This window comes from Grus americana, chromosome 2, assembly GCF_028858705.1.
Source record: "Grus americana isolate bGruAme1 chromosome 2, bGruAme1.mat, whole genome shotgun sequence".
NCBI lineage: Eukaryota > Metazoa > Chordata > Aves > Gruiformes > Gruidae > Grus > Grus americana.
This window is the reverse complement of record NC_072853.1, coordinates 169250917-169274181: the sequence shown is the minus strand read 5'-3', so window position 1 is coordinate 169274181 and position 23265 is coordinate 169250917. Positions and strand designations below refer to the sequence as shown.

Sequence of the window (23265 nt, the reverse complement as noted above, 5' to 3'; positions counted from 1 at the left end):
ACTCACGGCGGATGTTAGTCTGCGGAGCTCTGGCAAAGGGCTAAATGGCAGAGAGAGCCTCCACCCGTGGTTCCAGTTGGCCATGCAGGACCACACTGGTGTTATCAACTACCTACCTACTGGAGCTTTCAACTTCTGCTCAGTACTTATCGATTACTTTATTATGTTGCCATTATTTTTATTGCTTTTTATATACATACAGATACGCAGATGTACGAGATACGTTAGCACAATACAGCTTGCTCCCCTCCACTTTCTTTTGTTCCTGTGCATTCTTTGCTATCTGGACAGAGAGAGAATGAATAGTTTACATCTCCTCTTAACCCAGATTAATACATTTTTAAGCAGTGCAATCTTCCTTTTGATTTTAACTTTTTGGTATCCAGTAAAATGTTCTTTAAAAACTCCTAATTATGCTTCACTTTTTTTTTTTTGGTTTAAGTTCTTTCTCCCAAATGATCTGGCTCATAATTGCTTTCAGCTTTGTGAAATTGGCTCGGATATATATTTTTGTATGCATGCGTCTGTGCATGTGTGTGTTTAACACTCTTTACTTCTGATTTGAATTTTACTCTGCCTGAACACCAGTACAATGAAGTCAAGGTTACTTTTACCTAAGCCACAACTAAATTTCAGTTTTGTGAGTCATTCCCCCGGATGCTTAGATGAGGGTAACTACGGCATTCTCCATGGGAGCTGCATTGCTGCTTTGAACCAGTAGAACTCAGAAAGCGTAAGGAAGCTTTAGTGTCACTTGGCCAAGTCCTCCAGTGAGTATCACCATGATGATAATGTAATTTACTCTCTGACATGTTACAGTGAAATACTTCAGAAACTGTTTCGGAAACACGCAGACCGAAGGGCTGGAAATGAGCAGTGGGGAGTGGAGGAAGGAGAAATGGTCCTTGTTTTGGATCTCTGTCCTGGTCTGTTATTGTACCAGAGGGGTCCCTTAGGCTCTGTAGAAACCTGAAATCAAAAGCTGCAGGAAATGTACAATACCACTTAAAATACAGACCAGACTGTGCAGCTGAAGAGTCTAAAAGAGATCACCAAGACGGCGGTCGGAAACAGACGCTAATGACAGGCTGCAACGATACGAATCACCATTTGCATTTACCGTCAGAAGCAGGAAGCCGAGTCTGATATAAAACTGCAGGAAGGAAGGAAGCAGACCCAGAACTCTCTGGGTTTGCTGCAGAAGTGTGGACCTGGACAAGTATTGCAGTGAATGATGAAAACCCGGCATTTGCACACAGCTCACGAATGCTAGCAACTGAGAAGGCCATTCAGCTGACGCTACCATTGTACTATATTTTCTTACATAACTTCTGTTTCTAAAGCTATTCACTCCTAACATGGTTTCTACACCCCTGCTTGCTCTGCCCACGGAGGCGGCTGGCACACAGCAACACAACTGCCCGGTGTGCACACCACCGAGAGAGACCGTGGGTCAGCTGGAAGTTCTGCGCAGGGCCCTAGGAGGGGACAGGGCAAGCGCTGCTCCTGCCTGGAGCAAACAGCCAAAACACACCCCGCGGCTCCGGGCAGGGCCGTCACGACAGCAAGATTCAGTCGTATGAAAAACTCTATTTGGAGCGAGCCTGTACAAGGATGACTCTATCCCCTGTCTGCTAGCAATGGCGTTTCGCATCTTCCTCTGGGACACCGCACTGCCCAGCCACAGAGCGAAGACCCCAGCCACCGACCCCGCGTGCCCGTAGTGCAGAGCAAAAGAGGAGGGGCTGGGAGGGGGGGTCTCCAAACAGGAAGGGCAGCCTGCACTCACGAAGGGATGAGCTGGCAGAGAGACTAGGTGACAGCAGAAAGGGCATGAGTTTGTTGCCTGTAAAAAGTTGCTCCCCTGCCCCTCTCCTCTTGCAGCACAAGCATGGAAGAGAAAGCACAGTTTTCTGGAAAAGGTCCTCGGTCCACCCCAGGAGAATACCAGCTACCCTGTCGCCTCAGTCTTCCTTGGCAACGTGGGGCAAGTTATTTACACTGAGATTTTCACAGGTGGCTACTAATTATACCCTCTTCATTTTTCCAGGTGCCCTGTGCAAGACACCCAGAGCCAGATGTTCAGAACGCAGGATGCTTCTAACTGCAACTGCAGGCGATGGGTCTGGCTTGCTGCCCCTGTGCGACGAAGCTGCGTGCCCATCTGGCTTCCCTTGGCACTTCCATCGTCCCTGGGCAGGGCTCTGATCATCACAGCGTTTTGTCTGCCTTGTTCTTTTCTCCTCTCTGTTCTTCCGCTCCTCCTCACTTTCTCTGAGGCCTTTTTCCCTGTTCAGCCCTGCAATGCACAGCTCCTTTAGCGTTCTAGCAAGTAATAAGTGTATCAAGTCCCAGTAATTATCTCTAATTAGGGTTAGTGATTATACTGTTGGGTTGGAGAAAATCAATCTCTGGTTTCCCATCAGGGAGGGCAGAGAGAGTCGAGGTGGGGAGGGGAGGAAGCACCGGCAGCTCCCTCCCGCGCGAGCTTCTCCCTGCCTGCACTGCTAATGGCGCTGCTCGCCCCGAGGACCAGGAGCTCCGTGGCGGGGGACGGGTCTGAGCGATGGCAACCGTGGCACAGCCTCGCTCCTTTGCTGTCAGGACAAGGGGGAGGGCAGCCCACCCCAGGGATGCACAGCAGAGCCAGGGCTGTGACGGCATCGCTGGGCCCAGCGCGGCCGGACGCCCTCACAGCACTAGTGGCCACCTCCGCAGAGCAGGGCCGCACCTGCAGGTCCTTCTCCTGGGGACGCTGGGGCTCGTGCCCTGCGTCTGGAGGCAAGATGCAGCGCGGGGTGCTGGAGCTGCAGAGGCTGGGCTCCCCGGACGGGCAGCGTGGAGCAGAGACCTGAGACGGTCCTGCACCTCCTCTGGGCACAGGGTTCGTCAGGCGACGGCAGCCTACCTGAGCGATGCTCCGCAGCCTGAGTGAAGCCCGAGGTCACAAAGCTGTACCCCAGCACGCTTACCCACATGCTCTGGGAGGACACGACTGCCGACCGCGAGTGAGTCACACCATGGCTGTGGTCAAAAGGGTAAAGGTAGAAGGGTTGGGTATGCTGGAAGGCAGCTGTGGATGAGGGTGAAAACCGAAGGGGAATAGTCGAGCAGTCTGTCACGCACCAGAGAAGCTGCCTTTTGAGAAAACTCACAATAAAGTGTGTCCGTGATGCCCAACCTACGAGTCTCACAAGCTGAGTGCTCACAGGTCCCAAGCAGCAAGGCTCTGGGCGTGGGCATGCAAGCAGAGGGATGGGTGAGCAGCTCTCTAAAAGATGGGCAAGGACAGAACAGGTTCTGGACAGAAACCCCTGGCAAGTGGCAGGTCAAAGTGGAGAACAGCAGCCAGATTTCTGGCAAAGGAAGCTTGCAAGAAGAGCAGGTCTGAAGCAAGAAGGTGCTGGCCTTCTCCCCGTGCTTGTACAGAACCCTGGCCACGGGGCAGGAGCTCAATCCTCACTTTCACGGCTGGGCAGCAGCTTCTGCAGCCCCCAGGAACGGCAGGAGCCGGCAGCTCTGCTCCTAGCAGGACTCCTGGCCCACCGGCTCCATAGAGGAGCCACGCTTGGACAAGGGGAGCATGAGGCCCTTCTGGAAAACAAGTGATGGATGAAGATACTTCATACGCTCCAGACAGTTGGGTCATCAAGTCTCTGAGAACAGTAGCATCTTTGCAAACGTCTGCAGAGTCACCAGTAAGGCTGGAAAATGATGCAACAGTAATAGTTTTTCTGTATGACTGAATAGGCTACCAGTATTTTCACATAATAGCTCAAGTGCAGATAAAACGGTCTTCAGATGTAATGAGGACAGACTCTGGAGGAACGGGAACTGGCAGGCAAGGAGCTGCTATAGACTGAATACAGACTGTGGGGTTTCGTGAGGGATTTCAGCCGCCTTGCTCCTTGCCGCTCTGCCTCACAGATACCCCCCATCTCTCCTCTCCTGGCTGGTGCAAACACAATCCAATTTGCACAACTCGGTAACGACTTTGCATATTCACGCAGAGTCCAGGATATCTCAGCTGAGCAGCTCAGTGTGCCTTTCCACTTTACAACCTACAGATCAGCAGTTTCAGCTGATGTGCCTCAGCATGCCCCAATTCAGACCCGCGGTGCTGGTATACACCTTTGCCACTCCAGATAAACCTCAAACACCTTAGCGTATCTGATTTCATCCCTAGCAGAAAGCATTTCCTTCCTCCCACAAGGGCAGGCTCATTCCAGAAAAATCATTCAGCTGCCTACCTACAGGCTAGAGTGAGTCAGCTGGCCGTCCAAAGGGAGACAAAACCATGGTAAAACCTAGGGATGCAAAATGCTGCAGTACCGTAAATACTACTGCCACCATGACATGGCAGGTCCTGACAACACCCGGTGACAATGGCCTCGCGCAGCAAGGTAAGAAGTACAACACGGTGCTGCACTTTGTCCCTGGGATCTGCGGGGAGGATATGGGGGCACATTGCAGTGCCCCTCGGGGAAGCAGGAATGCTCTGCGTAGCCATTCCTGCTGTACGGATGGAGAAACTGAGAGACCACGAGCAGCCGTTCGCCAGGCACCTCGCGAGCCCCTAACAAAACCAAGAGACAACCCGAGTTTCCCGACTGCAATGGCCCTGCATAACCCTGGGGCCCGGCAGCTGGCGGGGTGGCGGCAGGACAGCCATCCTTCGGAGACACGGCTGGCAAGCACCGCACTCCGGGCTCTTGTACCTACTAGCACATCCACAGAGTCCGCGTGGCCTTCATCGAAAGCTGGGGATGAGCCAAAGTTCACGGGCTCTCTAAAACCTAGAGAAAATTAACACTTTTATGGAGTATGGAATATTGTAAACCACCAAAGATGCTACAGCTAACTGAATCCCTCGAGCAGGGACAGGATGCTCATCCCGAAATCACCAATTTCCCACTCAGAGGTTGTGCAGGAACAGCCAGCGGTGACTAACCCACAGCCACAGGTAACCTCCTCCAAACCAAGGGGCTAACCCTACATTAGCCAACTGACCACCCTGCCCTGGGAGTCACTGGGAGAAGTCCTGAGCTCAGAACAGGCCCACAGGAGTGATTTGTGGGGGCAGGAAGGGCTTGGATCAAGCAGACAGTGCCGTTTGCACTCTGCCTTGGCACAGCCCGGGGAGCGATGGCCAGGCAGCGCAGCCTCTGAATCGGCTCCGCACCGGCGTTTAGCTCAGGCCAGGCCGGCGCCTTTGGTTCACGTACCTGAGCATTCTCTGCGCACACAAAAGGGAAGCCTTTCGGATGACACTAAACAAGAACACCCGTGCAGCACTGCACCTAACATGCTCCAACCACTGCAGGACATCCAGTTCCCCAGACCAGGCTGCAACTGGACTGCAGTACGCTCCCTGCACCCCTGGCAATGGGTACGCTGCAGCTAGCACGTCCTCACCCACCACCGCTTGAAAAATCCCATCCCCTTGGTCTGCAGTGGGACAAGGTCAGGACAGTGCGGTGGTGCCAACCAACATGAGCACCACCTCATCCAGGCTCAAAGGTGGTCATTGCACAGGCCAGCGCTCACACATCTCCTGCACACATGAAGGGCAGTGGGCTGGACATGAACTGGCAGATAGGGGCCAGCCTGAAGATGATGGGGATGATGAGGAGTGAGGTGGGCTGTTACCTTCAAGACCTCTGGAAGATTTCCTGCAGGATCAAGGTGCCCAGAAGAACAATGCAGAATGCAGCAGGGAAAGCAGGGGCAGCCCAAGGTTAAGGAGCCGCATATTTCCTTTGGGGACCTGGGATCTAATCCATACCCCACTGCAAATTTCCCAGAACTACTGTTCAAGTCACTTGTACCAACACTTATCAAAACCAGCCACCAACAATGCATTCCTCCTGTTCTGAGTGCCCAGGTGGAGACTCTGAGGACTGATAAACAGGAGCTCACTGCACACAGCTACTCTTTAAAGGGCTAAAAAAAGGCCAAGTTCTTGGGAAAGAAAAGGCAATTCTTAGGCTCTAAACTGGGGGCACATAGTTAGCAGATGCTTTTGACAATTTTGGCTCTATCTTCTCTTTGCCTCGGTTTTCTTTCTATAGAAAGAAATAATAATAGTTGAGAGAACAGACTTGCAATGCTTGGAAGTATGAAATTTATTGTAACTCTAGCATATGCCTAGCAAATATAACCTCATGCTGATCCAGCATACCTCGGTCCTTCAGGCTTCTGTCCACCACAAGAACTGGGCACCATGGCTTGCTGGAACTGTCCTGCCTTGCGTTGCCCTTTCAAGTTCCCGATGCACTCCTCCTCTCCCCCGTGAAGTCCTGACAATTTCTAGCTCCTACTCAGTGCAAAGCAGTGAATGCAATGGCTCCAACTTCACATTTGGATTCATCCTCCTACTTCAGGCAGCCAGATAAATTCGCAAGATGATACCGTATGAATGTTATAGTGAATTTATAATTTTTATAATATACATATGAATCTGCAGTATTTTATACATGATTCATGATGCAAGTATTAATTACAGATAAATTTTACTAAATCTCTGATCTCTGCTTCATCTTCAGACTACAAACAACTCTTTAACATATTATTGGGAAGGATAAAGGTCCCACACCAGCAAATACCACAGACGGACCCTAACCCTCTTCCTTTCAGCTTCAGCATCCCCACGTCCAAGTTCTTGGTCCTTGGCTGAACAACAGTAACTAACGCTGAACTTTTCCAGTTGGACTCACCAGAAAGCAAAGCGAGCTAGCTGCAAGCACGGCCGGCCGTGGTTTAACACCAGGCTCCCAGCCAGCAGCACTCGGCCCCGCTCAGAGGAGCACACCCCCGCCCCGCTCCTGCAGGAAGCATCAGACCCGGCCAGTCCTTCTCATGTGCTGCCCGCGGCCGGGGGAGCCCTGGGGAGGAGCGCAGGCAGGCAGGGCTGCTGCGGAGGGGCTGCTGCGGAGGGGCTGCTGCGGAGGGGCTGCTGCGGAGGGGCTGCTGTGGCGGGGAAGCACCTGTGCTGCAGGCGGTGGAAGGAGCCCCACTGGAAGCAGATCTCTCAACCCCGTGCGTGCACCCCGGCAGCTCCAGAAGCTGCTGCTGTCGCTGTCCGCGGAGCTGCTCGCCATGACTGCAGCTGCGGTACCCGGGCAAACCAAGCTGGAAACCTCCATTTAAATCCAACTGTTCTGCTCTGCACTGGAGCAGACTGGGCACAAGCTGGCAGCCAGTTCCAACGTCTCAGACAAGGGTGACAGCAGAAAACCGAGCATCCCCGGCTATTTAACTGACCGAACACGGTGTGCCAGGGAAGGCCTGTCTACATCCTCAGACTGAGTAAAGTGGCAAGGACCACCGAAATATGAAGCAGAAGCTGCCCATTTCCATAAGCAAGGAGACCCTGCGGTAGCACGTCTGGTGGGAGGGAAGGAGTGTACCCACATCTGGCGCTGCAACAGCCACGTAGGGGTATTGCACCACCCTGGCCCTTCAGGTGAGCAGACCCACTGGCTGATGGGGCAGGACTGGAAAGACTGCTCTGGCTTTCTTTCTGCTAAGTAGTTCACAGGCACCAAAATAAAGAGCGTACTGTTACAGGATTCCTGCCTCAGAGTAGGAAGTACCGGCATGACAAGAGGTAGCCACAGATTTTAAGAGCAGATCCTACGCACCACGCAGGGAACGGACCAGCCAGAGGGTTACGGGCGAACCACCGGGGCAGTAAGCTCACTTTGAAGACACTACACCTTGACCAGCTGGCTTTCCCTGCAAAGTGTGTGAGCACACGTGCACACCGGGGATGTTCTCGGTGCTCCTGGAAACCTGCCACGGCAGGGTGAGATGTGCTGCTCCTGCACCCACGGGCTACATGCGGGGTGAAGAAGGCAACTTTGTTCCAGAAGTGAGAGCTGAGCTTTTCCGCCTCAGTACCCAAACACCCATTCTTTTGTGGGAGATTAATGACCCTGCTCTGACCTGAAAGAATATGTTGTCCAGCCACGACCAGGAGAAAGGCACAAGATGATCCCACCAGCCTCCTGTCTGCCATGACCTGCGCCACCCTGCTCTCTGCTGCCTCTTCTTCCCTCAATGTCATTGTCCCCCATGGCGAGCAGCGGTATGCCAGGGAAACAGGTTTTCCCTTTTCTTTGTTAATTCTTCCCTCATTACATTTGAAATTCCACAATCAGTGTGCACTGTAATTGTCGAATTTGATGCTAATGATTAATGAATTAAACATGGATCCATCAATTAGTCCTCGGAGAATAATTCTGCATAAAGCAGCGGATAATGTAATTACAGTAACAAAGATAATGAGATGTTAACATCGACGGAGCCCGACGTGACATGATCACAGCAGGCTCAGCAATCCCGGCCTGGGGGAGCCAATCCCTCACTCTGCAGAGGCAGAGCATCGGGGGGCAGCGCACATGCACCGGGCCTGGCGGGGGGGGCCCTGCTGCCGCGACGCTCCCCCAGGACCAGCGGCCAGGCAGGCGCCGGCAATGGCAAGGTGCTCTCCTCCGCCTGCCTTGTGCAAACGTGCTCCCAGGCTACCTGCCCTGGAAGCGACAAGGAGGCATGCTGCTAGGCGTCAGCACGAGTTTGGCAAAAATCCTGCAGCTGCTTGGACACCCAGCAGCATCTCCAGCCCAGGCCTGGCCCCCAGGCGCTTTGCTGAGCGGCTGAGACCAGCACCGGCTCCCCGTCACCCCACACGGCACAGCAGCCAAGGGGGGAGGCAAGCTACCCAGGCGCAGCACATCGAGGGCTCTCCCACACGTGCCTGAGGAGCCTGGCCGGCCGGCTCCGGCCAGCGGAGCTGTGAGTCAACGAAAGTACTCGTAACTCAGCCAGGGGACAGCCGGACCCTCGTCACTTCAGAGCAAACATGAGCATCAGCCAAGACACTGCACCCCAAGCAGTGCCTCCACTGCCACAGACACACTGAAGAAAATGCTTTCCCTTGGCTACAGGAGCAATCCTGCAGCAGGAGGAAGAGGAGGAGGAGGGCTCACACGCAGCCTGCCCTGACACACGTGTCAGACCGTGAGGACTGTTCTTCACAGCAAAGGCGACCAAGCAGCATCAGCCCCTTCCAGCTCTTCCCCCACGTGAAAGACTCCAGCGTTTAAGCTTACGCCCCTGCGCTGCGACCAACTCGGCTCATTCTGCCTGGCCTCCTCTGCACCAGAGACACGGGCATGATCTTTGCTCTCCTGCCTCGCTTGGCAGCAAACCCCAAGGGAGGCTCGTGGTCCCCAGCAAGCTGGAGAGCCCCGCGCTAAGCCACTGCAGAGACAGGCAGAGCTTTCTCCTTTCACCTCCTCCCCTAATAACATGCTCTGGCGGTTCCCCGTTTTGCTTGCTTTAGTCCCATCTCCAACCCACCTAGCCCAGCTGCCTGTGCGATGCTGGCCAGAAAAATCTCACTTGGGACTGCTGCATTAGCTCAGCAGTTCTGGCTGAGGTGGAGCATCTGCACTGCTTCTGCCTGCTGGATCAGACTTCTGCTGTCAGAAACCGTGCCTCCGTGTAGCTGCTCGCAACCACAACAATCTCAGTGATCTCTGCTGATTTTGCCTTACACGTCAACTTATTATTTGAAGGCAGTTTTCCAGTGTTCAGCTGCTTGGCTTCCTTTCACATTGCCCAGCTGCAATGCAGTGTCAAGAAATAGGCTCGCGTGCTCTACGTGCCCACGTTACGTGTGCACAGAAGTACGTGCACAGGCATCGCATACCGTATTTTCAGGCACCATCCTTCGTGCTCTTTTCCCTGTGTTGATGCTTTGGAGTAGGTCCCTACAAATGTCTGCAAAGCAAGAACTCAGGGCTGCAGATGTGCTGAGACCAGTCTCTCATGCTGACTGACACTGTGTCCATATTTTTCTTGTGCTACCATCTGTCCTTCCCCACTAAAAAATTCCTTTTCATCCAGTCTGCACTTTGAATAAGAGCCGCCCTCATTCTTCAAGCCAGAAACACACGCTGACGAGATACAGATGGGGCAAAGAAGCAGAAAGGGTGAGCTTGCTGAACTACAGCAAAGATACATCTGGGGGTCCCTGAAGAAGAGTGGAGGAGAAGCCATATTCCAGTGGGAAGAAGACCCGTGGGGATCTGAAGGAGACACCTGAACCAGCACTGCCACACGTGCAGTGAATACATGCTGCCAGGCTCCGTCCTCGGAGCCAGTTTATACCCAGAAAACAGCATCCTTAAGCTGTGGCAGCGAGACCTGCACATCCCTTTCCCGCCCTCTCCAACCCCACCACCACTTGGGTGTCTCCTCGCGCAGGAGACGCTGCGAGGTGCTGCTCGCACTCTGGCTTGAGAGACGCCCGTGTTCCCCCGTGATGCTCCAGGCCCAGAGCTCACCTGGGGCACCGCTAGGCACCGTCTGCTCCAGCTGCAGTCGACGGAAGCTGCCCGTGCTCGGTGTGCCCAGCATCTGCCCCAGAACTGCTCCAATTTGGTAACCCAGAATAAAACAGGCGTTTCCATCATCGGACCATAACCAGCACTATCTCACCTGACCGAGGGTTTACAAGATGAGCAGTAATCGCCAAGTACTCTTTCTCAGCTTTCTCCAAAGGCCAGCACCCACTTGTGCTCCTCCTTTGAGACTTCAGGAGTCTCCACAGTTCCCACCGCTTGTGGAGAACTTCTACCAGCAGTTTCAAAGAAGTCCTTTAGCAAGTATCACTGTCCTTTTAGGACACATCTGACTCTGAAACCCAGACGCAGGGATGCCCTGACTAACCTGGGTGCTTTTGGCAGTCTCATTCCTAGTTGTGGAAAATCAGGCAAACAGACAAGCACAGATGGCTCCTTCAAAGTCTCTGGGAGTCTCTGACATAGACAGGGTAAGTATACGTGCCTTAGCTCTATGCAGCCTGATTTGCAGCAAGAGCAACTGCTTCTCCTGGCACCCAGTGCCGCGGTAGTATTAGGTCTGGGGAATCAGAGCACCAGGACGCCTCGTCTGTGCTCACGCTGCCCATCGCCAGCTCAGCAGTGCTGAGGAGGAGGGATGGAGTCGCTGGCGGGAGAGGCAGGCAGGCACGGCTGGGAGAGGAAGAGCGAGCAGAGGAGGAGAGCACAGGCAGAAGAGAGGAGGTCAGGAGCGAAGGAGCCACATCCACCAGCTGATGGAACAAGTGCCTCGTTCCTACGTCCCATCGCCCCAGCCAACGGGGCCTCCACCACAGGAGGCTCGCTCGGAGAGTAATGTAACGGTGCTCAGCTGGCCCGGTCCCTCACCAGATCGAGGGTCAAAACCTGCCGACGAGACAAAGAGCAGAGGGCCTGCTCTTCAGAAAAGGATGGGTCTTTTAGCCGTATTACAAAGATGTATTAAAGGGGGGGAAAAAAGAGATCCTTATTATAAAGTTAAGCTACCAAAAGCTGGAAAATGCCATGACAGAGTCTGTTGGGGCAATTGTAGGGTGAGCCGTGTGTGGTACGCACGGCAATGCAGCCTCAGGGGGTGGCACCTTCCACGGACACCCAGCGCCAGCCCGGCAGGGCACCCCCCGGGCAAAGCACCACGGGGACAGGACAGCCCGCCCGGCCGGGGGTAAGGACAGCAGAGGTGGCTGTCGGGACGGGGACACAGCTGGCACAGGGGCCGTGCCAGCACCAGAACCGCCCCTAAAAGCTCCGGCTGGCACCGCAGAGGCACAAGTGGTTTGGATGAGTCCCTGGCACCGAGGTGGGGAGCCGGGGAACCACTGCCCGAGCCCTGTGATGGCTGACGGCGTCGATCCTTCCCAGGGGACACCACAAGCCTGGCAGCACCACCGCATCCCGCACCGTCCCGCGGCGAGGGCAGGCAGGACCCCTGCCCGGCGGCAGGGAGCGAGGAGGGTGCTGCCCTGCCTTGCCCCCACCACGGCTGGGCTGGGACCGCGCAGGAACAGCCCCAGCTCCGGCACGGACACAGCGGGGACACAGAGGAGCTCGGCTGTGCCGGGAGCGTGGGCAGAGCTGTGCAGCACGGGGCCGTGGTGGGGCTCACACCGCTGCACCCCACCAGCACCTAAACGCACGGGTGTCCCTTGGCGTCTGGTGCATCTGGAAGGTGCCGACTGGTGCCCGGTAGAGAGGATGTCTCCCCACGGACACCAGGTAGTGCCCGTTTTACACAGGGCCTTTAGACCTCACCAGGAACTGGCCGTCCGCTTTGGGGCTCCCTCCTCGAGTCTCAGGGTGCAGTCGGCAAGTGCCGGCGCTTCCCGCTCTGTTTGGACTAGTTACCTCCATGCAATGCACCCTTAGTTTCCCAACCTAGTTCGTCCTGCCTCAACAAGAAGGAAGATCTAACTGTAAAATGAAGATTCACTAAGTGCTGTTAAAACATCTGACTTTTCACTCCAGGTTCAGAAAGAAATTGTTACAAAGGGTAAAACCATGTAACACTCTTAGCATCCATCAGCAAGACCACGTCACGTCTGCACCCCTCTCCAGCTCCAAAAGCTGGGGTCCAGTACCCACAAGACCACCCCCTCCATCAGAGAGCTAACCGACCCAAACGCTGAAGCCAACACGGAAGCCGACCACCAGTCTCACCTCTGTGGCGGCGCGCGTCCCGCCTAACTGGAGCCTGTCCGTGGCGCGCGTCTCCTTCTGCCAAGGCCTGCCTGCACTCCCCCGCCGTGCCGATGCAGCGCCGACGGCTGGCTGAGCGACCCGAGCCTTGCCACTCAAAGCGCTTCTTGGACTGTTTTTGTGTTAGGAGTAACGCTTTACAAATCGTAACAAGTGTTTACTCTCTTTATATCTATATCCATGTATCGCTTATACCTTTAACATACTGTTAGCCTTCATGCACATCAGTCACAATATATTCTAAGCGACGAGATGTTTTGTTCAGGCGCGCTTGTGAAGGTGCGTTCCTCCCCCACCCCACACGCTTGCAGCTTTCCAGGAATCCAGAGTTACACGCCGCTTCTTCCCCACGTGTCTCCCAGGACAAAGCCACTCATTTTCCTGACCTAGGACACGTGGCCCAGAAGTCTCGTGATCACGACGGTGGAAGGTGGAGCACGTAGATGCGACACCCTCCCGTCCTCGGCACAGGAGGGACGGCTCGAACGGAGAAATGGTTTCATCGCTGTCCCTGACCACATCTGTGCCACTAAAGGGATTACTTTATAGCAGGACACAAGAGCCATCAGGGCCCTTGCTAAAAAACCTGTGTGAGCGTGGGGTACCGAGCAGGACAGCAGCACGCACCGGGGCAGACCCCCCTCCTGGCGCACACCGGACGCCCACCCGTGGCCAGCTGTGGGGCTGCGCTGTTGGCACAAAGCAGCCCGGGTGCTGCTCCACCACGGAACGGTGAGCCTGCAGCAGCGGCCTGGCCACCCGAGAGGTCCTCTGGAGACGTGCACACTACCACCACCGCCCCTCGGTCCTGAGACCCCGCGGCACAGCCAAGCTTTTGCCTACACACGGCAACTCTCTCCCCCAAAGGTGCGCCCGGTCTGTGTGCTCCCTAGGTGTTGGCCAGGAGACTCCTTGCCGTAAGCCAGAACCCTGCCAGGGACACCCAACAGCTCGGCAGCCAGCGTGGCTGAACCATAATGTCAGAGGATCAAGAGGTTCAATGGCAGTCTGCGACAAGTCCCCAGAGGAAACCTAGAGGACAGGAAGGTGGCGGGAAAGTGCCCCGAAAATATCTGGGCATACAAGAGAGGCTTCTGGACGACATATCCAAAACGTTCTCGGATGAGCTCCCCTTGACTGGCACTTCCCAGGCGTCCTCCTGGTCCTCCAGGACACAGCCGGGGAGATGGCGAGCACGGCACACAAACAGCAACTCTGACGCTGGACACAGATGAAGAACGCGCCGCTCCAGTCCACAGAGGTCCAGGCGGGGGGCTTCACACAGCCCTGCCTGCAATTAACACAGCAGGCAGGAGCGCAAGCCGGCAGAGGTGACACGGGCACGTCGCCTGCGCTTTAGGACTTCCTGATGTTGAAGGGCTTAATTTAGGGCTTAGCTGTAAATGTTGAACTAATGCTGGTTATTTGCATTTAGTTAGCTCTAAGCATGTTAACAGACCCTGTGCTTGATCTCATCTACTCTTCCACCTCTGGCCAGTCTCTTTTCATAGAAGAATCGAAGTTAGGAGGACATTACAGTTGGAAAGTGAACAAAATATAGCACAGAAAAGCAGGGACCATTCTGCCAGGACCTCTTGACAGCCCAGGAGAAGATTAAGTGCTCCAGAGCTTTCAGTAACCAACTTCCAAAACTTTGATCAAATCCCAATGTATTTTCCAGGGGATAAAGAAAAAAAGAAGTTTCTAATTGAGGACAAAACTTCTGCTTCTAGGTAATCTTTGTACCAAATCTCTGAAGATTTACAGCTCTTGGAGACAAATTTTTAATACTGACAAAACGAATACAGAATCCAAGCATGGCTGAGGCTGGAAGGGACCTCTGGAAGTCGTCCTGCCCAACCCCTGCTCAAGCAGGGCCATCCGGAGCCACGTGCCCCAGACTGTGTCTGGACGGTTTTTGATTATTGCTGAGGAGGGAGACTGCACAACCTCCCCAGGCATGTACCACACCACATCTGCATATAAGTGCCACAAAAAGTAAGCCTTAGGTGGACATAAGGTGGCCTCTGAAAACAGGGTGTACAATGGGAACACATGCAACCTAAAATAAAACCAACTCTGACTACAGTAAAGCTGCCTTCTTTAATGCTTGAAATACCGGGGCACAATCATCCATTGAGCTCAGAGTCCCACGGGTTTCACAAATATAAGCTCCTTCCCCATTCTCACTTTATTTAGCTCCAAGTTGTACTGTCTGTACCTACCCTGGAGGTTATTTTGAATCATCACCAGTGCTGCATATGTGTATTTTATCAACATATGGGGCAGTGTGACATATTGTGTCTTTTTTTTCCTCCTCCTCCTCTTTATCTACTACTTCTTTTCTCACCCCCGAGTAAGGATTGTGCATCTAGTGGACATTAATTAGCACATTCACTTACCTCGTCAGAGCTCAGGTCACAAGGAAACCATGGACCACCTGCTCTGAACTCTGAACACAGGCCATCTGGTTTTACCCAGACACTCCTGGTGTAAGACCGCAAACGATTCAGGTCTCCAAAGCTCATGTCCTCTGAAGATTAACTTCCGCACTGGCAGAGAACTGCAAATTTTGAGGCGCTCCCTCTCCAGCTGCCCAAAGCACCTCTTAGATGAGAGATGCCCAGTGGACCCCAGTAACAGTCCCATCCCTAGCCCCAAAGGCAGCAAAACTGCAAAGTCCCTGCTGATTTGAAGCAGGGCAGATTCTTTACCGACCCCAAATCCAGTACTCTGCATTAGACAGGGATATCAGCAAGTCACCTCAGAGGATTTTTATCATGTCAGTGCAATTACCGTGGTGACTGCATCGTCAGCTGCAATCAGTCTTGAAGGCATCAGAGTGAGTTGAAAAAATTCCTCAGAAAACATCTTACCATTTGTGTACCAGGAGAAGAAACCTTTCTGACCAACGCAGACAGCCACCCAAAGCCAAGACACATGAAATCTGATTAAGGTTGCTGTCTTAATGCTGAGCCCCGTGCTGATGCATGTGGTCTGGGTAGCGCAGTAGTGTTGTTGTGCTCAGGAGCCCAGAGAGAAGACAGTGAACAGGGGATCTCAAATTCACGGATTTCTACATGAGAAAAGACCAGCATATCCATCCAGTTTGATCCCCTGCACACATGCACGCAGCGACACACACATGAGCTGGATTAAAGCATATCTTGTAGAAAGATAACTAATCTCATTTTAAAGGCTTCAAGCAGTGCTAAGTCCACCAGCTCTCCAGATAAACTATTCCAACATTTAATTACCCTCCCTGCTAGGAAACTACATCTCCTCTCAAGTTTAAATTGCTCTAACTTCAGCCTCCACGCTCTGCGTCTCCTCAAGCTTTGTCAAGCAGACCGAGAGGCCTCGCACAGCACTCACTTCTAGGCACTGGTTTTCCAAGCAGCGGTAATCAGTAATCAAGTCACATCTCAATCTGCTCTTGTGAGCCCAACAGGACGGAGATGACTGTTGAAAGCAGGATACAGGGTTACGTGGGCATTTGCTTTGACATCAGCATAGGCTTTTCTGTGGTTTGTCTTTGAATTCCTCCTACAGCGCCGATAACCTTCTCGAAGTAGGAGCTCAGACAAAGCACCCTAGAAACGCACGCCTGAGAAGTGCCTCCGTACAGAGGCAGGAATTGTTACCGCACTCGGGCACGCTGAGGGTGTGCAGTGGTGGGGAAGAAAGGAGAGTACGGTGGAAAGCTGTGGGAGAGAACAGGCAGACTTGCCCATCCTTGGTCAAAAAAGACAGTAAATGCAATCATTCGCTGGCAGTTTATCTGGTCTGCAGACTAATTCTGACTCTACAGAAATAGCAGTTTGCGTTCAGAAGGGCTTATTATTTCACACTCGGCACCATGCGAACACAGCGATGTTAGCATGCCCCATTCCCTATGTTGCATGTGACGCTGAGGACCCCAGCCAGCTCCTGGCATTCCCTCCAGCTGCACCCCATCGCACCAGTCCTCAGCTCCAGAAAGCTGTGAAGCACAGTGCCGACACCACCCTGACCGCAGGACGCAACCGGGGTGCAGAGCAGGACTGGTTGAGATTTCCTTTGTTTTAGGGAGCAACAGCTTCCCCCATGCACAGCAACTCATCAGACTCAACTGTTTCCCCTCAGGGAGCTCAGGCCACCAGTTAAAGCCCTTCCACTCTTTCTTCTGTCCCAGCCACTGCCCAGCATAAAATCCCAACAGGAGCTTACCTGAGACCCGCACAGAAATGCCAACACCCACCGAAGGCACTCCTGAAGAGTGGTGAAAGCAAGAAACCAAGGCACTGATGATGCACCAGAGGGGAGGATGGCCGACAGCTCTGTGACACCCACACCAACTCTTACCTGTGCCTCCCGTCAGCTGCGTGCTGCTCCTCTCCTTCGCAAGCCCGTTGGCTTTGGGGCTAGCGCTGGGTGCTGCTGCTGTTGTTGCTCTGGGGAGCCGCTTGCCCGGTACCTTCACTGTAGTCCTCAGCAGATCGATTTCTTTCCCGTGGACATTCTGCATGTAATCCTACAGCAGAGAGGCAGAACGGTTCGAGGTCAGCCCTGCCCTGGCCCACCTCTCTCAGCTCCTCTCTCATTCACATACTCAAAACTAAACTCCGATCCGTTCATCCACATGGCAACTGGCTACCAGACAGACGGCCAGCCAGCAACTTGGAGGCAACCTGGGAGCTCATCGCACGCCGGTTTCTCTCACACTATACTGAAGTCTCAAGTCAGGCGGGCTAGAGGTAAAAGACCCCAGCGTCCACAGCCAGCCGTTTTCTGACACATGGATGCAAAGCCTTGACTCCGACCTGCCTTCTTCCCATGACTAGCTGGTGCATTGGAACTGGCGCCGGAAAAGTGCCAGGTCTCACTCTCAGTGCCCAGAACTAGTCAGCTCTGATATGAATAACGTCGGGATGTTGCCATGGGCAGTCAGATGCCATGACAAGCCCGTTTGTGAAAGCCTGGCTGGGGATCAGAGATTAGATGGAGCAAAAGAGCACATAGATGGCAGGCAGTTCTTCTTCCCTGTCATCCGTTGCCTTTTTAATCACAGCACTCAGCTATGACAGCTAATAATACAGTATAGCATGGTGTAAGTAATGGGATACCTAGAAATTCCCTCTCGGGTCACGGCTAGCATAATTCAAGCCCAAACCAACACAGCTCAGGATCACTCCCTTGTACCTTCATCTGCACAACTTCAAGCTATTCAAAACTTGGTGCTTCCACCATTCCTTCTGGCAAACCGTTTATTGTACGACCAAAACCTCCATGTCCAGATTGTCAACCATCATTCTGCACTGCCTCCTAATAGCATCTCATCTTTTGGTCAAAATAAGGCTGCAGACCTCTAGCCTCTCCTGAGAGCTGTGTCCTGTCCCGTGTCTTCCACCCCTTCCCTGCTCCACAGGGCATGGCAGCTCTCCCCTAGCCCTCTCTGATCGGGCTGGCTCTTCCTTGGGCTCACGCCCCAAGAAGACCCGGCCAACGTGATCTCCAGAGACACGCAGAGGGGAACTGCCCTGCCCTGCTCTCGGGCAGACCTCAAGGGAGCAGGGACTGAAAGCTGAGCTCGAGACTGGGAGGAATGAGGACGTGGGCGCATCCTCCCCTGGCTCTCTGCGCTGGGGATTGCGCTGCAACTGGGAGAGGAGTGGCAGCAACCGTCCAGGGCGAGACTGCGGCTGCTGCAGGGAGGCTTGGGCTTGCTCCAGTTCACAAGGAGGTCACCAAAAAGATTAACTCAGAGCTGGTCCCTGTCTGCTTCCAAATCCAGTAAGGTAGAGACATGAATGAGATCAGTTTAAGAGCAACCGTTCTGCCAGTCCTTGGCTCCAAGAAGCAGGTGAATGGGGGCTGTATGGGCGATGCTCTGTGGCCTCAGGTGACTACCTGCAAGTGTTACAACCTCTCAGCAGCACCTCAGCCCCTTGGTTTGAATTCCTCTCTTTCCACAGCCCTCTGTTCAGGCACCCACTCCCCACAGCAAACCCAAGAGATGGGGCAGCGGGGCAGCACACCCTCCTGTGCTTCCAGCCTCTGGGTGACTTGACCTCAAACGACACGCACACACCCTTTGGTGCCCTGGGCCACTCCTGGACAACCAGCCCAACCAAACATCGCACGGAGCTGCTCCCGGTTGGGTGGGAGCCTGGTGGCACCCCTGGGCAGGGAATCTCAGAGGGGCTGGAGGATTTTCCCTAACTCAGCACAATTGCTGCGGTAGCCGGCTGCCTGCCGGAGAGAGCGGTCACCAGCGCACTGCTTTTATTACATGCTATAAAACAGCAATTTCTTCCCAAGCCTCCTCGCTAATTACCCAGCCAGTTCTCTCATTTCATTTTATTACTGGAATTAACAACGAGTTCAAAGCGTGGAAAGCTATTAAGATGTGTGATTAAGCCACATTCAATTAGTTTCTACAAACAATTTAATTGATGTTGCAGATAGAATTAACAGAAGGTGATTGTGTGAATGGCTCCACTGGCTGCAAAATGGGAGATGCTTTCTCTCTAGCTCTGCGCAGCACAGCACAGCCTGGCCAGCGAAGCTGGGCTGAACCACATACGCCTTGCTCACGAGCAGAAGCATTTACTCTCCAAAGCTTTGGGAAAGTGATAGCAAACTGCACCGGTCTCTTTGTAGAACTTGTTCTTTTCCTGCCACTGAACACGCTCACAGAAAGGTAAGAAAAACAGAGATGCAACAAGGAAAGCTGTGCTGAATCCAGGGATCCGGCCCCCAAGCACTCCTGCCTTCAGCAGGAGCTGCTGCCCACTGCTCCAACTCCAGGCCTCCTGCTTGCGAAGGCTCTGAAACCGCTGCCTGGTCCAGAGAGGAGGCAGAGGTGGCACCCGAGAGCAGGGACGCACAGCTCCGTAGGACCCAAGGTCCAAAGATGCTTCCATGGAGGAGTCACAGAACACCTGATTTCAGGGCTGAGCCCAGCTCACCCGAGCGTTCTCTGTCAACCCGTGACTGCAAACACACGGTCCAAGCCTGACTCCCACTGAGGGGACTTCAAAGCGGGGCTGGAGCTGCCAAGATACAGATCCAGAAACAGGTCGAGTGATAAAACGCAGATGAATAGCCCCACCAGGAAGCTTTTGGTTGGTAAAATCAGAAGTATGACCCAGCCAGAGCCATGCAGTAATTTTCATCTGGTGGGGCACAGACACATCTGGGGCAGGTATCTCTACTGGAGGACAAAGAAAGGCAGGGCTGCTGATCCCTAGGGTACCTATACCCATCCCAAGAGGGACAGGGAGAGAACATAACAGAGAGGCAACAGAAGTCTAGGCAGGAATTGCCCTGAATTGTGCCAAGGAAAAGCACACAAAACTGTTTTGGGAACAAAAAAGCAGCAGCAAAGTGCTCCGGGGCTTGAACATGCTGACGGGGCTGGGAAAGACCCTCCTCCCACAGCGCTCAGCCCTGCCCTCAGGGACCCCTCTGCTGCACCCTGAATTCTGCCATCCCCCCAGTGTGTGGCAGGACAGGCTCACCCTGAGCGAGGCAGGGGAGAGGCTGGGACTTCACATCTCAAGGAAGGCACTTCAGGATGCCGAGCGTCTCCGTGACTGAGGCTACTGCATATTTGTTCTTGCCAGCAGCTGACCTCACCGTGTGCCTGCTGGCCTCAGAGCTGCTGCCACAAATGGAAGTGAGAAAGCAGCACGTGCCCTTCCTCAGGAACACAGAATGGGAACTTGCCTCATGCCACGGAAGACAAACCTGGTTACGAATGCACTGCAGCATCTCCCGATTCACTGTAGACAATGGGGAGGAGAGAATATCACGGGACATCCTCTTCTGGACCACCTCTTCCTGCAGGCTTCTCTCCTGCATCTGCAGGTTGTAAGCCAGATACACAGAGAGAAGGCAAGGCAAGGCAGAGGGGCCTTTGCTAACCAGAACAGTGCACTGCTCACCAAAGCCTTTGCCAGCATCGCAGTAAAGAAACGTAACGCGATGGTGGGTGTCCTGGCTCTTTTTCCCACTGCTCAGGGGGACAATGCCACGGGGGGAGCACGCAGACCTGCCCATCCTTGCAGAAGTCAGAGCTAGGCAGCAAGCAGCTCTGTGTTCGTGGCCCACATGTAATTAGTCCTTGCTCTAGGTAAACATATAGGGCAATACAACACCTATCTTGGGTGCAAGGTTCAAAGCTTTCAGTGAAACCGAGGGGAGGAGAGACCCATCTTGTACCTTTCTTAGCAACGGGCTGTGGATCACCAGTAGCACCAGGTGGAAGCAAACCAGATTTTTGCTTGGGGCAGCGTAGTAATGAAATGAAACGCTGAAGAAGTGCAGTAAGGAAAGCAAGTGACATCAATCTAGATCACCCCCTGAGGAAGAAATGGTGTAAAAAGGAGAGAAACCTAGTGTGTAGCAGCAGCATCCGAGAGCGGTTAAACAACATCCCAGAAATTACTCTGCCTCTACAGCTGACTGTAATAATGGCCTACGATGTCTCCGATGGAAATGCGATAAACCCACAGACGCACGTGTGCACACACACAGAGCAGGTAGCAGCAGCAGCAGCGATTCCCTCCCAGTTTGTTTCTATAAAGACCAAAAACTGGGGTTACAAAGTCAAGGAACTGCAGAACCAGACAGTATGGTACAGGGATCAAAGACTAAAAGAAAAAACTCTGTTCTCAAAGCCCCCACAAGTTAAGGAAAGGAAATGCAACGACTGGCTTTCCAGTGTAAGGACAGGAGGGCGAACAGGCTCAGTGGCTCAGGAGCCGGACGACTGAGCATTGCAAGCCCATGAGTTAGAAATGCAGGGTTAGAAATTAGTAGAAAGACTTTGAGGTTCGGGGCACTCCAACACCCATGCGTATGAGGAGACTGGGGACAAACTGAGGGCCCAGGAGCATTCGGGAAGCACAGGAGCTGCAACACCTTGCTCTTCTCCCTTTAGCCCCAGAGAGCGCTCCAGCACCCCCGAGACCACCTTGCGCCCGAGCTCTACCCTGCGCTCCCCAGATGCCGTCCGGCTGTCCTGCTGCAGCACGTCCCCTCTGCAGAGGCTGCTGTGGCCTCGGTGTCACAGGTGTGCCTGTCCGTGGCTCACTGTCTCAGCAGCAAACTGTGCTCAAGAGGGAATGGGGAAGAAGTCATTAGCCCCACAGTGGGGAGGCGACAGAGATGGATGGGGAGGCAGCTGTGTGCCTGAGCCAAGCAGTGAAGAGTATCAGAGATGCATCGAGTGACAGCTCAGCTCGGCAGGCTCTGCACAGGCACCTCATCTCCATTACCCAATACCTAGCAGCCAGGAAAATTATTCCACACCCAAATGGCACCATCAGCCGTGGCTGCAAGGAGTTCTCCGCCTGCTCCTCACCCCAGATGCAGGGAGGCAGCAACCCCTGCTTTAAAGGACTGAGCAAAGGAAACAGAGAAAAGAAAGATGCATTTACTTAGCATAATTCTGCGCAGAGCATGTTCCTATCAGCTTTTCCCACCCAGCTTCGCACTGCAGAGGCAGCCTTCATGAGAAGGAAGAGGTTTCCTCCAGACCCTGGTAAAAACCAGCTCTGCTGAATACACCTGCCCTGTGGAGGGCTAGTGCTGAACCTCTTGCACAGGACCCTGCTGCAGGCAGAGACTGGGGCTTTCATCTGCTGCCAAACCCTCCCCAAGCAACTCCCTGTGACTGTGGCATCTGCAAGAGGACCTGCAGCAGCAGCCATAGCATGAAGGAGGACGCTGTCCCATCCCGCTCCTCTACCCAGCCCAGCAGTACTTACATGCAGGCTGGGGTGGTAGGTGAGGACTCCGTTGTCACATAGTGTCACATACTTCTTTTTCCACTCCTTGTTGAGAGACTTGCCACTGCGTTTGAGGAGGATGCCCTAAAAGAGAAGTGTCAAGAGTCTCAGACCTTGTTTGGCCCAGGCAGCTCCCGCTCAGCTCCAGCATTGCCCCTTGTAGGAGACCAATCTTTGAAGAGACATGAAGATCAGGACTCAAGAAAACATCTTCTAGGCTGCCCTTCCCAACAGCATTTTCCCTGGGACTGGTAGGAAATGAGCTGCATCCCTTTCCTCACCAGCCCCAGCACATCTCCACAGACAACTTCCCCCACCGCCATTCTCAGAGACGAGGGTCTCCACATGCCAGTACTGATGCCCAGCTCCTCTGAGGGACCCATCACATTCTCTGCTGTCCCCAATCACTCCCTCTGGGCAACTCTTCTTGTGCTGAAGGGCAGTGCCAACACAAGGCAGAAGCCAACCTCACCACCAGCCGACGCTGTTTGGTCTGTTACCACAGTGCTCCCAGACCTTCTTCCATCACCAAAAGCACAGCCAGAGGGATGGGCAAGGCAAGGACAATTTGGGACAGGCAGGTGCCAATCAATGGAACAACGATCCAAGATACAGGTGTCACAAGGGAAGCTTATTCTCTTGCCTGCTTGCAATTCTTTCTTAGAGATGTCAAACGAGTGGAGCAAGGGACACATTTCAGGAGGCAAAGCAGGCCCTGGGCAGTTGAGGGGCTGGTTCACCCCTTTTCCCCATCAGAATTTTACATGAGACCCATCCTGTGGTCTTCAGGCACGGCACACTCCTAGGGCCTGAACACGACTGTGCTCCCAAGCCCTCAAGTTCCCTCTTCCCACCAGCCCAACCCAGAACTAACCTAGACTAACTTCCATGGATCTGAAGCAACA

At 53.7% G+C, this 23265-nt stretch overlaps 1 protein-coding gene across 3 annotated transcripts in view; it reads right to left on the bottom strand.

Annotated features, from left to right (window-relative positions):
• The window catches only part of AGAP3 (ArfGAP with GTPase domain, ankyrin repeat and PH domain 3), a 147603-nt gene that overhangs the window by 30639 nt on the left and 93699 nt on the right, over window positions 1–23265 (bottom strand). For all 3 annotated transcript variants that reach the window (XM_054814666.1, XM_054814667.1, XM_054814665.1), the window contains exons 10-11: window positions 22340–22444; window positions 16929–17097 (exon numbers count right to left, since the gene is read on the bottom strand). In XM_054814666.1, the coding sequence (XP_054670641.1) occupies window positions 16929–17097; window positions 22340–22444 (274 nt within the window). The remainder of the gene's footprint in view (window positions 1–16928; window positions 17098–22339; window positions 22445–23265) is intronic.